The sequence below is a fragment of the Rhizophagus irregularis genome, chromosome 24 (assembly GCF_026210795.1).
Source record: "Rhizophagus irregularis chromosome 24, complete sequence".
Lineage (NCBI taxonomy): Eukaryota > Fungi > Glomeromycota > Glomeromycetes > Glomerales > Glomeraceae > Rhizophagus > Rhizophagus irregularis.
The window spans coordinates 2,719,916-2,736,510 of NC_089452.1; the positions used below are offsets into that span (position 1 = coordinate 2,719,916).

General features: G+C 29.9%; 4 protein-coding genes across 5 annotated transcripts; 1 reads left to right on the forward strand and 3 right to left on the reverse strand.

The window, feature by feature from the left end:
• Positions 1-767: 767 nt before the first annotated feature.
• On the reverse strand, positions 768-3,423 carry OCT59_016284 (uncharacterized protein; the record flags this gene model as incomplete). Its single annotated transcript, XM_025322855.2, has 8 exons — positions 768-1,358; positions 1,442-2,038; positions 2,106-2,112; positions 2,201-2,246; positions 2,330-2,800; positions 2,891-3,077; positions 3,257-3,280; positions 3,421-3,423. The coding sequence occupies 8 exons, from the start codon at positions 3,421-3,423 to the stop codon at positions 768-770; spliced, it is 1,926 nt and encodes a 641-aa protein (XP_025165197.2).
• Positions 3,424-4,769: 1,346 nt separating this feature from the next.
• On the forward strand, positions 4,770-5,781 carry OCT59_016285 (uncharacterized protein). Its single transcript, XM_066132377.1, has 3 exons — positions 4,770-4,811; positions 4,935-5,281; positions 5,382-5,781. Exon 3 carries the CDS (start codon positions 5,434-5,436, stop codon positions 5,668-5,670), a length of 237 nt encoding a protein of 78 aa, XP_066003370.1. The 5' UTR covers positions 4,770-4,811; positions 4,935-5,281; positions 5,382-5,433; the 3' UTR covers positions 5,671-5,781.
• Positions 5,782-7,953: 2,172 nt separating this feature from the next.
• OCT59_016286 (uncharacterized protein) lies at positions 7,954-9,264 on the reverse strand (the record flags this gene model as incomplete). Of its 2 annotated transcripts, XM_066132379.1 has the most annotated exons (2): positions 7,954-8,478; positions 8,698-9,264. In XM_066132379.1, 2 exons carry the CDS (start codon positions 9,262-9,264, stop codon positions 7,954-7,956), a joined length of 1,092 nt encoding a protein of 363 aa, XP_066003372.1. The 2 variants fall into 2 exon arrangements, with proteins under 2 accessions (XP_066003372.1, XP_066003371.1); XM_066132378.1 differs by lacking the exon at positions 8,698-9,264 and having other exon boundaries at positions 7,954-8,295.
• Positions 9,265-11,608: 2,344 nt separating this feature from the next.
• Positions 11,609-14,042, reverse strand: OCT59_016287 (uncharacterized protein; the record flags this gene model as incomplete). Its single annotated transcript, XM_025330957.1, has 6 exons — positions 11,609-12,358; positions 12,472-13,032; positions 13,100-13,106; positions 13,187-13,232; positions 13,307-13,777; positions 13,868-14,042. The coding sequence occupies 6 exons, from the start codon at positions 14,040-14,042 to the stop codon at positions 11,609-11,611; spliced, it is 2,010 nt and encodes a 669-aa protein (XP_025165196.1).
• Positions 14,043-16,595: the final 2,553 nt, after the last annotated feature.

Consider the following 16,595-nt stretch of genomic DNA (forward strand, 5'->3'; position numbering starts at 1 on the left):
TAATTCTAATTCTATTATGAAACATGAAAATCGCTTTGAAAAGGCACAGAATTTGTCAAGATAAATATTTAAATGAACGTTTTTATACTATTTTGTATCTTATTTAATTTATTATTAAAATATAGCTTAAAATACATTGAGAAATTTCTGATAAAAGTGGATTAATACTCAGAAACTAAAGAATTTATGATGATTATAAGATTTATTGCTAAAGGAAATTTGAGAAGTGATCTTTCAATTAATTATCTATATGGTATACTCATAGACCTACAAAATAGAATATTGCCGCAAAATTTTCATAGTGGAAATATCTTAAAGGTTATTGATCGCATTTCAGACTTGGATTATCAAGGACAAAGAAATGAACAAGAATCAGATGATAAAGTAGTATATAGGAGTAATAGGACGATGCTATATTACGATAACAGATTTTATTATTATTAGTTTCTACTGGTCTTATTTTCGCCAAGAGATGAATAGAAATAAAATAATCTAATCACGCGACACAAATCAAGTATTAACAATAAATCTTGAGAATGAAATCTTCAAGAGCAGAAGACTGTTTATAACTCTTGACAGAGCATATAAATTTTCGTGAATTACATAGGGAAAATATTTAGAAATAAAATATTTAAAAAATAATGACATGATGAAAATAAAAAAAAAATAATATAGTTTAGGGGTACGATGATGAAAAGTAGTAATAAAGTGTTGTCTTTGACTCGTTACTATTTGTTCAGTTGTTTCTGGAAAAATTCATTTTGTTTTCAATGACTTTCTCTTTCTCTCAACGTAATTGCTCTTTTTAATTCTTCGGTTATTTTACGATTTGCTTCTTCAGTTTCTCTTTGTATTTGCTCAAAATTGGTCTGTTGTTGTTCAAGTAATTTCCTTTTATCTTCTTCATTTAATCTTTGTTGTTCAAGCATTTCGTTGTGCAATTGCTCAAGTTTCTGATTATATTTTTCAGTCGCAATATCTCTTTCTTTAATTAAACGCTCTTTCATCTCTTCATGTGATTTATTTTGTTGGTCAATATTTGCTTGTAATTCTTCCATTTTCGTTTTGAAATTTCTTTCATTTTCTTCGCGCTCATATTTTTGTGCTTCTATTTTCCTACGGAATTCTTCTTCACGTGCTGATGCTTCTAACCGGAATGTTTCAGCCTCTTCTTTGGCTTTCATTACTTTTACTAATTCTGCATTCATTCTTCCTAATTGCGTCATGTATTCAATTGCAGTAGGGTATTGATTCTGCATATATGAAGCGATTATTTTATCACCTTCGGGAGACTTCATCATTGATTTCTCGTAAGCTAATTCGAAAGCTTTGAGTGCTTCCTGAAATTCATCATTGCTCTATTTAAGAGAAATTATTAAATTCTGTTAATATTTGCCTAAATTAAAAAATCGAATAAAAAATTTAAAAAAAATATTCATACCTCAAATAAGGTTTCTTGATTTAATCCAATCTTTACGTATCTTTCCCAATAATCCTTCGCAATATTTTCATTATAAGCCGTTAATTCATCAGAATTTCTTTTCGTGAATTCTCCTTTAAATTTGAATATTTCTTCGTTTAGTTCTTCGACAAAATTTTCCATTTGAGTAGGACTTCCAATTACTTTTTCAAAAAATATTTTATTGGCTTCTGAGATACAATTATTATGTATTTCTGTGAATTCATCCCATAAAATTGGTAATTTTACTTCTTCATTTAACAAATGGTCCATTTGTTCTTGATAAATTCCTAGAGCTTCTTTAATTGCTTCTTGTGCGACAAATTGTATAATTGATTCATATTCAGAAGGAATTGAAAGTAATGATGATGTTTCTGATTTGTTCATATGTTCAACGATATCATTTAGAAATTTCACAAAAGCTGAACCTTTCATAGTGGAGGATCCAATATATTTAAGAGAAAGTTGAGAATAAATTGATTTTACAGCATTCTCTACTTCATCAACAAAATCTTCATCAAGTTCATCGGTAACAGCGTCTTCCATATGCTGTAACATTTTTCTTTTACATCCTGGATGCTATGTGAAAGTAAAATAATGTTAAATATAATAAATAGATTGATAATTTAAATGTTTAATAACCTACAGGAAACCTAAATTTATGAAAAAAAAAAATAGATTATTATAAATAAATAAAAATATTACTTTATAATAACTTATAAATTATATATTTGTATTTACCCGTATACATCAAAATCGTCAAAGAATTTTTTAATTCCCTTAACAGCTACAAAAATTTTTTTTAAAATTGATCAGTTTATATAACATTATCCATTATTAACAAATTACTTTATTTTATTTGTAACTCACCTTCGGGACTGACGTCATTTAATTTTTCCAAAAAATAATCTTTGAAACTCTCAGGACTTTCTAAATTAAAATCACGTAATAAAATAACTAATCTCGGTAAAAAGTCGCCTTCTTCCGGTTCTTGAATGAATTTATTTAGATCAGTCATTAGACACAATTTCCCGATATTACTTTTACCAATAATCCCACTTATATTATAAATAAAAGTAGAAGAGAGGGCCAAACATAAAATAAATAGTTTCGTCGCCCAATTTTGGTCCTGTTTTGGAACTTCAATTCCTTCGCTATCCAAGACAATAACTCGTTTCTGAATTATTTTACCATCAGGTTGTTCACTTTCTAACATGAATGGAAGAGACCACATGTATATACCACGTGTGCATCCTTCTACTTTTGCTCCCAGATCAAAACCGTCATGTCGTCCATGCAATACATTTGCGAACCAAGATTTACCACGGCGATAAGAGCCGACTATTAAAAAAAATAAATGGTATCATGTGAATATCAGGTGATTAAGTCTTAACAAATATATTTACTATTGTTTTCTGATATATTGCTTACCAACTGAAATAATCGCAAGAGGTTCCTGGATGGTTTGAAGAATATTTAATGCTACTGGATTAAGAACGATTTTACCGAATCCGTTTTCCGAATTATCTTCGACATATTGTAATAGCTGAATTGGAGAACCTTCACGAAATTCTATTTCTCTACCAAACCTATTACCTGCAGACATAATTTTAACAAACTAAAATATATAATATAGTTTATTTATCGAATTTTAAATTATTACAAAAAAATGTTTTTTTTTTTTTTAAATAAAAATTTGTTTTCGAAATAAATTTGTTTTCGAAGTATTTATAAAGAATTATTTCGAAATTGAAACTCCGAGATAACGAGATAACAACATATGTAATAAAAGCCTACCTGATTGTAAATTGCTCTTTTGTGCTTATGCCAAAAAAAGCAATTAAATTCTAATGTAATAATTTGCATTTTCATGCATTTTCACATTGTCTTATTTCTTTTTAACATTTACAAGATTCTCTTTTCTTGTTTTCCTTTTTTCTTTCAATTTTACGATGGACAACCATTTATAATCGGATATTTGTTTCCGTATTTTGGAATTGCTTCATTCATGTTTTTTGTTTTTTAACGCTATATATAGCGACGGCAATGATCATATGATTGGATTATCAAAGTTTATCTAAACCAATGAATTAGGGCCATCACATTTCATTTATCCGGTATAACTTGTTTTTTATTGCCGATCAACGCCGAATTGCAGTTTTTTTCCAAAAATGTTGATTAATGAAGAGGAGAAAAATAATGATATTAGCAAAGGATATGGAATTTCACCTCCGCCTATATCTGCAGAACCACGTTCTTTTCAAACGAAAATGAATTTCATACAAAAAATTTCGAACAAATCAATCAAGATATTTCAAACTTTCACCGATAAAGGCTAAAACCATTTCATTTCCTATTAAGGGAGCAAGAGAAACTTTGAAAGTTCAGGTTAAAAGATTTGTAATCTATTCTATTCATAATCGGTATGAACCTCGTTTCTTAGAAAGAAATATTGCTTTTTTAGAACTAGCACTTCGGCTTCGAACTCGGATAAAGAAAAAAACGATGAATTTAAAGAAAAAGTCAATAAGAAGATGAATTTTTATACGAAAAAATCCATTGGACTTGGATTTTATTAATATTAATCGTTTGTTCTTTTTAATTTATATGATACTTCGCTCAGTAAGTAAATCATTTTTATTTGTTTTACATATATATTTTTAATTTTTTGAATATATCTTTTACTAAAGTTATAATTTCATAATTAGAAAGAAATTTATGTTGATGATAAGAAATTTGTTAAAATTGGTTTATAAAAATGTGCATTAACCAATTTTTTTTTTGTATATTCTCAAACCTTTCAAGGATTTTGCGAGTTCGACAACAAAATTAGTTGAAGATATTATTCGAGTAGATTTGAGAGGAACTCTTTCGTCCGATCATCAGTTTCAAAAATTCTCAGGACGAAAAATAGACGGAAGAGTTCAAAAAAGTTTGATTTTAATGATTTTTAAAAGTTATAAGTAGTTTATAGAGTTGTTGCCATTGACCGAGTTTTTTGAAAAACCTTTGGCCACGCCATATTTTTAGGTATTTTTTTTCTTACAAACGAGTCGGAAAGAAGCAATATTGACTGATAGCCGAAAATTAAGCGACTTTTCTTTCAATACTTGGCCTTTGGACTTTTCGATCTTCTTTGGATTTCAAGTCTGCTTCGTTTTTCGGTGGCGCAGCACAAAGTTATTGCGGAATACAAAATTGGAAACTGGAGGTTTCAAGAGAACGAATAGATTTCGAGGTCAAAATTTTTCGGCAAAAATTTAACCGGATTCCAAAGCTAATACAAAATGACCCAACAATTATCACGTGGGATTATTTGATTGGATTATGGATTTTTTTGGAATTGATCGCCGTGAGTAGACGAAAATTTTTCGTTCTAAGAAATACAAAAAAGTTTTCGATATGGAATTATGAAAGATGAACGAGCTCTTTGGAAGTGAGATTTATAATATTTGTATGAATACCATATGATCAGTTTTATGATATTAAAGAAACAGGTAATGGAAGGACGGCCCATTACGTTATGATTATAGAAACAACTAAACAAGAAATGGAAAAGATCAGTTGATGATATAGTTGCTTTAAAATTTTTACATAACTCGAAAGATTTATCTAACAAATTTATGACGAACGAATTTCAAAATGAGGTATGTAATTTCTCTATGAATTTATTTTTTGTTTTAACATAGAATTTTTTTTATATATTTTTATTTGGTAGATTATAGCATATTCAAATAAGTATAGCATAATATTACTAAAAATATGGAATATCTCAAAATCCTGATACAAAAGATTATATTATGGTTCTTCAATATGCATCAGGTGAAAATGTTAACAATTACATGATTAAAAATCGTGAATTTTTTAATTGGAAAAATATAGTACGAACATTAATTGATATATTAATATAATGCTCCTAAAGAAATACATGAGAAAACGGTTGGTTCATCGTGATCTTTATACATATTTCAGATATGGGATTATGTGGAGAAGCTAATGATACAGATGAAACAAAATTTTATGGAGTTATGCCTTATATAGCTTCTGAAGTACTCGCAATAATTTTGTTCGAAGGAATGGATCAAAATTATAATTATGAAACAAAAAGGGAATTCGATGAAGCTGAAGAATATAGAAAAGCAAATCTTTCATCTGTTAAAAATAACCCATCAACTACTCATCCACAAGCTATATACATCTCGATTACTTAATTCTTATACGAAAGATATTCCAAAATATGATTTTAAGTTTAGTGATAGTTCCGCAATCGTACAATTTCTGCAACATGAATTAAATGAATCAAATTAATAATTTGATGGTATAAAATAATAACATTGCATCATATATTTGCTACATATTTTAATAAAGAGCGTCAAAATTATATTTTGTTTCTAGTTTCTTAATTTCTTGCATATTTTTGAAGGCTGGTTCGCCTGTTACCATTTCTGCAATATAAATTATTGAACGATGGGAATGTATTTACAAGGTTTTCCTTATCATCATGTAATCATAAAATCGAACTTGCGATATCCTTATATTATTTAAATTATTTAATTCAATTTAGGTTTCAACGCTCTCGTGTACAAAGAGCTATTTTTACAATTAGACAAAAGAGCTCTTTTATTTTTTATATTCATCTATTAATTTCTGACAAGGGATGGTAAATATTTATTTGGTCATGCGCGCCATCCTCGTGGGTCTCTTGAAGGAGGAAGAGATACCTATTACTATGGAAAGAGAAGTTAACCAAATGAACTACTCAAAAAGAAAAAAAAGTAAAAAACAAAAAAGGTCTTTCATGTCGGAGATACATAGGCCAACCCTCATCCGGGAAGGCCAGTCTCTCCATAAAAGCAGCTTCAGTGCTTACAGCGATCAACGCTTTGGTATATGTCAAGAGGGGTACTCCCCAAAGAAATCAACGCTTACAGCGATCAACGCTTTTGGTATATGTCAAGAGGGCCTTATAAAAATGAAATGTGTTAAATTTGTGTTCATGTGTAAAAAACGTCTAAAAAAGCACCTTTTTATCCGATTTATGTCTATTACAAAAAAACAAAATTTAAACAAAATGGTGCTTTTTTAGACATTTATTACACATGAGCACAAATATTAACTCATTTCGATTTTAGGTCCTCTATCGTATCCTCACGCCTGGCTTCCACGCTTTTGCTTGTTGCTACCACTAATTGGTCTCTTTTTAAATTACTATACTTTTAATAGAGTTAGACACTGGAAGGTATTCTAAAATATATTAAAGATTTTCAAAACTATTTACAATTTTAAACATACCTCACTATTATTTGTTTTTCCTGGGGCTTTTATATATAAAGTTCCATATCGACATAATATAAATTTTTTTTTGATTTTTCTCGTTGGAATCTCTACTGTCATGTAATGCAATTATTATTTTTCTCTTTCCATCCTAATGGCCATAAAGCGAAGAGAACGTTGGAGATGTGGAATCCCAGTTCATATAATTATAATACTTTAAATTTTGAGAAAAGTACTGTCTATAGAGTTATTTTATTACATTTTACAAAAATACTGGTGAGATAAACCCACCTCTACGTCCTGGATCACAGCTCAAACTAACTGAAAGAAATACATGTCACCAGCGTTGTCACCTTGTTCGTTTAGTAAAAAAAGATAGAAAAACTTCTAAATGTTTTAACTACTAGTAATAGATTTGTTGAATCAACATCATCTACCAATGTATGCTCTCGTACTATATAACGTTATCTACACAAAGAAGGATTTTGTGGCTGAGTTGGCAGGAGAAAACCCTTGGTAAATGAAATGAACAAGATATGTTTGGAATGGACAAAAGAACGAACCCTGTAAAAAAAGTCATCCATTTTTATATTTCGTCATTTTTCCGTAAAAGGCTCATAATTCCGGAATAGGGATTAGAATTGATTTAATCGAAAATTGAATCTTAAGAATCGATTAAAGATTCGATTTGATGATTCGATTTTCGATTTCGATTTTTTTATTTATTTATTTTATTACTAAAAGAGTAGTACTCCCAAAACTATTACAAAATAAGATCAAAACATCATTTACATGATGGTACAAATAGGCGTGTATAGAATTTTGGAAATTAATCCCCTACGGGACCCCACCCTTCGAACAATACTATTCAAACTACTAGAACTACGCTAATACTTCGAATGGGGAAAAGAAAAAAAAGAAAACCTAAAGACCCATCCGTAGAAAAAGAATCTAAAAATAAAACAATTATATATATAGAAAATTAATAGTTCTAGAGTAGTATACAATCTGAAATATAAAAATTAAAGATCCGTATTTTTCTTTCGGCCAAGGCCGCCACCTGTAAATACTGTAAGAGGTGGAATGATTCACACTATTTTAAGTTGTTTGTAAAGTTCAAAATATATATATGTGTATAAAAAAATGTAAAAAAATTGTAGATTAAACTACTTGAAAAAGGATAATTTGACTCTAAATGATAGATCTAAATATAAAATAAACTATTTCGAATTTGACGGTCCCGCTTCTGTAGAGTCATAATCATTATTTGGTACTAGACGGGATCGTTTCTGTGGTGTATCTATATGTGAGGAAAATAAATTCCTTCTGTCGTTGATGTTACGTTTGTTAGGACGTGATTCTAAAGTTGTGGTATCGTCTGAGACTACCAATTGTTTATATGAAGGGACGAAAATAGTATGTTCTCGTCTGATTTTGTGATCTTTGAGAAATTTCTTTAGGTCTCTTTCGAGAAATCCATATGATCGACCCGCGTCAATACGTGATTTTCTTTTCATCAAATAATCAGGAATGTATTTGTGAAATTCGTCTGTTGAGTACATTAAAAATTCCACTTGTGATTTACGAGTATCCAAGTGATTGAGACTAGTACCAAGGTATATCACCTCTTGTTTGCGTTCTTCTTTCGCTTGCTCCCTTGAAGCTTGTTTTTCTATACGCGTTCTCTCGAACGCTTGTTCCACTTCACGATGTACTCTTTCATTTAAGGTTGCTTGTCTAAACCTCTTCAAAATCCTACGATTAGTTTCGTCAAAATTTTACTATAGATTTATTATAGTTTCGGCAGAGTTTCAGCAGTTTTGGCATTTATAATAAGTTTCGGCAGTTTCGCCTTTCTCCAAAGTTTCGCCAGTTTTTTAATATAACTTTAATATAGTTTCGGCAGAATTTCGCTTTTCGGCGAAACGCCATCTTGCCTAAACCCCTAGGTTTCGGCAAGCAACCTTACTTTCATTAAAGTCTTGAAGCTCTTGTTCTCTGATAGATTTCTCCAAATTATACATATATGTAAACCATTCACGAGATCCTGGAGTAATAAAGCGATCGTCAATGTAAATGGGATCTTTGGGTATAATATCACGATATTTTTCAGGGATAAACATGTTAGGAATAGGGTTATATGGTTCAGTAGTGTCAGGAGGTTTTGGTATAATCCTAGGAGTATTAGGTTGATTTAGGTGTTTCGATAAGGTATTAATATTTTTCCAAGTTTTATTTTCGTTAGGGTGTCGTTTGGCGTAAAATGGAACCAAAAATGGATAATCCTCAGGATTTGGTTCAGTAAAACCTTTCTTGTAAACTAAATGTCGAATGGGGAACTTGACGTATTGATTTTTTAAGAATATGAACTTGTTTTTTCTAGCAGTTGCTAAAATGGCTTGGTGATCATCTCCTTTTGCTTTATTAAGAACGCGTCGACAAGCGCGAATAAAGCGTTTTTCTTGTTTTTGTCTGGTACGAAGGTTAGGACTAAAAATTCGTTGAAAGTTGGAGAAAACCTTTCTATACATATGTTTGTTGCCAAATTTCAGGATTGAATTAGCATCCCGAGCGTGGATAGAGCTAATATAAGAAATGCCCGTTCTTTTTGAGTAATAGTGTTTGGGCTGATTAGAAAGCCATCTATGATATAAAAGATTAGCATGAAAAGATTTGTCATTAATAAAATCTTCATTTGTTTGTCTATTAAGTATATTATTTTTTGGTTTAATATTCTTGTAAAAATTGTGTTTAGTTAAAGATTTTTGATGATTGATGCAAGCACATCGATCGTTTGACATAATGAAAGGACTGGGAATTTGACATAAAGGAGGTGTATAAGGATTGTTAGATTCATTATTAAATGAACAAGGAATATAAATTCTAAAATAAAATCTATATCTTTTATAACTAAAATTAAAAAAAGTTTTCGTCATCGTGTTGCATCTTGCCGTCAAAGAAGCACGTGATTCAATAATTTTTTTTCTATCCAATAATTTGTTGCGAATCAAATTAAAATATTTTAGTTGTACACGACGGGGTATAACTCTTTGTAAGGAAAAAAAATGTGTAAGCATGCAACTAATTTGGTATTTGTCATTCGGGAATGAACTTGTGTTGTTATAACTAATAGGTTTAGTGTTCATCTGATAATCATTTGTGTATATCTTTAAATGAATATTATTGGTATTCAGAACATGATCGGTGAGCTCAAAAAAGAAACTCCTCGATCGGCGTATTTCATATATCTTGTTAAAACCTGATCGATTTGGTTTGATCACGTGAAATTTTTTCAGGGACACCTGTAAGGGAGTTTTCGATAATTTTTTATCCGAAGGAAAAAATTTTTCGGAAGACATATGTATAGTGTATAATGTATATGATAATAAAGGATAGTAAAAATTATGTAAATGTAAATGTAAATGGTAAATGGTATATTTAGGCGACAGTAGGGAAAAGAAAAAACTCTTATATAACTGCTAGGTTGTATATTACGTAGTGGGGGTATTTATATAACGTTGTCTCTTGACTGTATAATTCTATTAAAAGTAAAACTTTTACCATATGTATATACTAAAAGATATGGAGTGACTTGTGTATATTCGCGAGTTGTTGTAAGTTAAAATAAAATGTAATAGCTAGCGAAAATAAAAAAAAAAAAAAAACGTTTATTTCGTAATAATAAAAGTAATTCTACTGCGCCATTTTAACAAAAATTGGGTAGAGCGGAAAGAGTTTTTTTTTACCATTTTCGATTTCGATTAATCGAATCTAAATCGAATTTATAATTGCGTCGGAGTCACGTGACGTTACACAAATTTCCAAAAAAAGGAAATTTTGCTCCCCGGAAATTTCGGAAAATCACGAAATTTTGGTTACACGGGTTTCCGAAAATGGATATTTTATGTCGATCACTTAATTCTGGCCGAAATTAAGGAATTAAGATTTTAATGGTGAAATTTATGTTAATCATCAATGTTGATCATTTTTCAGCAATTTTGATAATTCCGATATCTGATATTATTTTTTTTACCATAACGTAGTTATAGAAATGACATGACTACTTTTGTTGCACCATAATATATCGATTCTACTAGATACGATTCGATTTTCGATTAATTCGATTTTAGTAGAATCGATTCCAATCCCTATTCCGGAATTAGTAACCTTGTATCACGGAATTTATTGAATCATTTACATTTTCCGTGAATGGATCCGTGAAAGGCTCATTTTACGGAGTTTTTACAGAGATTTCGGATAATATTGATCAACTTCGCCTACGCAAAGTCCTGATTTTTAAACCCAATCGAAAATATTGGGGATAAATTAGAGTGTCACATTCGTAGGCATATCCCTTTGCCAAAAAACGAGGTTGAATTATTCAATTTGTTGGAGGAGGAGTGGTTTAAGATGAATCAATTTATCAAAATCTAGTCGAAAGTATGAGAAGATGTGTCTAAGCTGTAGTTAAAGCCAAAGGATATCCTGCCCGATATTAATAAATGTAGATAAAAGTATATTGATATGGTTTCTCAATAAAAAAATTTGAACACAAATTAATAGATCGCACACCATATATTACAGACTTTAAGACCAATAAATGAACAAAAATCAGATGATAAAGTAGTATATGGGAGTAACGCCATATATTGTGGCACTTACGATAATAGATTTTATTATTATTAGTTTCTATTTATTTCCACCAAGAGATCGATGAGCAGTAATAAAATAATCTAATCACGCGACACAAATCAAGCATACAATGATGAAAAGTAATAATTTTAAATAATTTATTATATTTCGACATCAAAAAAAAATGAACAATGTTAAATAAAGTATTTATTTAATTAAATATATAAATTTCTTTTATCGAGATTATGAAATTACACACAAAGGAGAATCCCTCCCTGAATTACTTATTGCACTCCTCAAACTCTCATTGTCTCTCCGCATTTGCTCTAACATTTGAGAGTGATGTCTTTCACTCGCTGCAATTTGTTCAGCAAGTTGTTTCTGGAAAAACTCATTTTGTTTTTCAATGGCTTTCTCTTTATCTTGGCGTAATTGTTCTTTTAATTCTTCAGTTCTTTTACGATTTGCTTCTTCAGCCTCTCTTTGTATTTGCTCAAATTTGGCTTGTTGTTGTTCAAGTAATTTCCTTTTGTCTTCTTCATTTAATTTTTGTTGTTCAAGCATTTCGTTGTGCAATTGCTCAAGTTTCTGATTATATTTTTCTGCCGCAATATCTCTTTCTTTAATTAAACGCTCTTTCATCTCTTCATGCGATCTAGTTTGTTGGTCAATATTTGCTTGTAATTCTTCCATTTTCGTTTTGAAATTTCTTTCACTTTCTTCGCGCTCATGTTTTTGTGCTTCTATTTCCCTACGGAATTCTTCTTCACGTGCCAATGCTTCTAACCGGAGTGTCTCAGCCTCTTCTTTGGCTTTCATTGCCTTTGCTAATTCTGCATTCATTCTTCCTAATTGCGTCATGTATTCAATTGCAGTTGGGTATTGATTCTGCATGTATGAAGCGATTACTTTAGCAGCTTCAGGAGACTTCATCATTGATTTTTCGTAAGCTAATTCGAAAGCTTCGAGTGCTTCCTGAAATTCATCATTGCTCTATTTAAATGGAATCATTAAATTCTGTTAATATTTGCTTGCTAAATTTAAAAAAAAAAATTAAAAAGAAATCATACCTCAAATAAGTTTTCTTGATTTAATCAAATCTTTACGTATCTTTCCCAATAATCCTTCGCAATATTTTCATTATGAGCCGTTAATTCATCAGAATTTCTTTTCGTGAATTCTTCTTTAATTTTGGACATTTTTTCGCTAAGTTCTTCGATAAAACTTTCCATTTGAGTAGGACTTCCAATTACTTTTTCAAAAAAATATTTATTGGCTTCTGAAATACAATTATTATGTATTTCTGTGAATTCATCCCATAAAATTGGTAATTTTACTTCTTCATTTAACAAATGGTCCATTTGTTCTTGATAAACTCCTACAGCTTCTTTAATTGCTTCTTGTGCGACAAATTGTATAATTGATTCATACTCGGAAGGAATTGAAAGTAATGATGATGTTTCTGATTTGTTCATACGTTCAACGATATCATTTAGAAATTTCACAAAAGCTGAACCTTTCATAGTGGAAGATCCAATGTATTTAAGAGGAATTTGAGAATAAATTGATTTTACAGCATTCTCTACTTCGTCAACAAATTCTTCATCAAGTTCATCGGTATCAGCGTCTTCCATATGCTGTAACATTTTTCTTTTACATCCTGGATGCTATGTGAAAGTAAAATATAGTTAGATATAATAAATAGATTAATAATTTAAATGTTTAATAACCTACAGGCAACCTAAAATTCATGAAAAAAAAAATAGTTTATTATAAATAAATTTATATATAATAGCTTATAAATTGTATATTTATATTTACCCGTATACATCAAAGTCATAAAAGAATTTCTTAATTCCTTTAGCAGCTATAAAATTTTTTTTGTTAGAATTAATCAGTTTATATTACCATTATTAGTAAATTTCTTTATTTGTAACTTACCTTCGGGATTGACATTATTTAATTTTTCCAAAAAATAATCTTTAAAGCTCTCAGGACTTTCTAAAGTAAAATCACGTAATAAAATAACTAATCTCGGTAAAAAGTCGCCTTCTTCTGGCTCTTGAATGAAATTACTTAGATCGGTCATTAGGTACAATTTACCGATATCATCTCTACCAACAATCCCATTTATATTATAAATAAAAGTAGAAGAAAGGGCTAAACATAAAATAAATAGTTTCGTCGCCCAATGTTGGTCCTGTTTTGGATCGTCAATTCCTTCGCTATCCAAGACAATAACTCGTTTCTGAATTATTTTACCATCAGGTTGTTCACTTTCTAACGTGAATGGAGGAGACCACATGTATATTCCACGTGTGCACCCTTCTACTTTTGCTCCCAGATCAAAACCGTCATGTCGTCCATGCAATACATTTGCGAACCAAGATTTACCACGGCGATAAGAACCAACTATTTAAAAAATTAAATGGTATCATGTGAATATCAGGCGATGAAGTCTTAACAAATATATTTACTATTGATTTCTGATATAATTTTTACCAACTGAAATAATCGCAAGAGGTTCCCGGATGGTTTGAAGAATGTTTAATGCTACTGGATTAAGAACGATTTTACCGAAACCGTCTTTCGAATTATCTTCGACATATTGTAATAGCTGTATTGGAGCACCTTCACGAAATTCTATTTTTCTACCAAACCTATTACCTGCAGACATAATTTTAACAAACTAAAAAATATAAGATAGTTTATTTATAGAATTTTAAATTGTTACAAAAAAATGATTTTTTTTTTTAAATAAATTTGTTTTCGAAGCATTTATAAAGAATTATTCCAATCCGAGATATCGATATAATGACATACATAGTTAAAGCTTGCCTGATTGTGACTGAAAAAAAACAATTAAATTCTAATACATATTTTGTATTTTCATGCATTTTCACATTGTCTTACAAATTTTTTTTACATTTTATAGGATTCTCAACTGTTCTTTTTTTCTTTTTTTCCTTTTTTCTTTTTGATTTAGTTAATTTTACGGTTTAGTGTTCAGGATTTAATGGAAGCTTGCGAACGTTCAAAATGGATGTCTTGATTATGCGACAATCATATGATTATAAAAGTTCATCTAAACCAATAAATTTAGGCCGTCACAATCGTCACGCACATTCATTAACTTCTATTGACGATCAATATCGGAAAGAGGATTTAATGAGTCACATTTTTTTCAAAAATGTTTATTATAATGAAGGGTATGGAATTTCACATCTGCAGAACCACGTTCTTTTCAAATGAAAATGTCATACAAAAAATTTCGAAACGTTCACCGATAAAGGCTAAAATTTCCTATTAAGAGAGAGAAAGTCAAATTTAACTTTGAAGGTTTAGGTTAAAAGATTTGTAATCTACTATGATTCTATTCATAATCGGTGTGAACCTCGTTTCTTAAAGAAAATTTGCTTTTTAGAACTAACACTTCGGCTTTGAACCACAAATACCTCGGATAAAGATAAAAAAAATGAGAAGCACGAATCTAAAGAAAAAATCAATGATAAGATGGGATTTTTATACAAAAAATCCATTGGACTTTGTTAGTATTAATCGTTTGTGCTGTTTTAATATGTTTTAATAGTATATTTTTTATTTTTTGAATATATTTTCAAATTCTTTTCACTAAAGTTATAATTTCATAATTAGAAGGTATAGTTCAAATAGGTAAATTGATTTATAGCCAGAAATAGAATCAATCAATTTTATGCCATGATCATATAATTTAATGTAATATAACTATATGAGCACGAAATATTTTTATATACTAACTTATTATAATATTCATCATTTGTATTAAATGTAATCATATCATAGTGATTCTTTACTAAAGATTTTTTAATTTAAAAAATTGCTTCAATTTTGTGGAGGGTTTTTGAATTATTGGATTCTTGTGCGACTTTCGGAACAGTCGTGTTTTACGACCAATGCCAAGTGTTCGGAGACTATTAGGATCCGATGCTTCGAAGAATTTGAGGATTAATGTATTGGATGGAGAGTAGACAAAAACATAAAGGGAGAATTTATAATATGCCAAAAAATACATAACTGCGCAAGTCTGTTTTCAGAGTCGGATCCACGTTATCCCACAGTTTGCGCGTGCAAATAGCGGTTAGGTTTGTTATGAGTATCGCCTGATGTAGGATTATGTAACAATTTCTTTAATGTTTTTTGGATGTGATTGTTATTTTTTTGTATAATTTTGGTAAGTATTTAGTATAACATTGGATAGTCCTTTAGATAGAATGGTTAGTTATAGGGATGTATCATTTTAGATGAGCATCTCTGTGTATTTTCTTTAAAATTATGTATTTTATTTTATGCTATAGATTGTAATTAATAAAGAAATGCGTTTAATACTATTTTTTTTTATAAAAAAAAAAATTATTTAAGTTGATTTACCATGCAAATATTTTCAATTTTTAGAGACTTACATGTATTTATTTTACAATGATATTAACGTTCTTTAATAATTTTTATTTTAGCATCGGGTTCTGTAATGGATGGAACAGTGACATGCCGCAGATTAGTAAATACAGTATAATAGAAAATAACAAAGAAGTGGGTTCATTCATTGCAAAACTTACTACAAGCGTTTTCCAACAAAGTAATGGATGCAGAAGTTGCATTGAGAAACATGTATCGTAATGGTCACATATTATTTTTGGTATTTAACAACGAAATTTACGAGATTATATCAAAGTTTAATTCATACAATGGATGGTTCGGGAAATTCGTGTACATAGGTGGTTAAAAGTATCGATGAATTTAGTGGAAAGGTTACTCATGCAATGAAAGCATTTGTTGATGCTGAATCTTACAGAGGCCTCGCTGAAAAAAAGTACGACAGGGTATTATCGAAGCTACTAAATTTATTCATCATGATCCTGACGTAAAGTATATTTTAAGGTCAAAGAGGAAAGATATATTCCGGAAAAATTATTGGTAATAAAGCTATTGCTTGATGCATTGAAATGCAATGGACAAATTGAAACACGCAGAAAACATCGACTTCAACCTTTTATAATTTGGTTTAAAACTGAGTTCATTCGTACCAAAAATACCCAAAACCGAACAGAATCGTAAATCGGTTCGAGGCCATCCCTAAATTGGGATTAATTCCAAAATTCCAAAATTCAAGATCTATAGACACAAGTATCATGGTTCGAATCTGAGCGTTGCCCGAATGCATGAGCGACATGATTAGTTTCAAAGGCTTAGAACA

Bases quoted from the DNA above. Each gene is read 5' to 3' on its own strand.
- OCT59_016285 (XM_066132377.1), top strand. From the start codon at position 5,434: ATGGGATTATGTGGAGAAGCTAATGATACAGATGAAACAAAATTTTAT.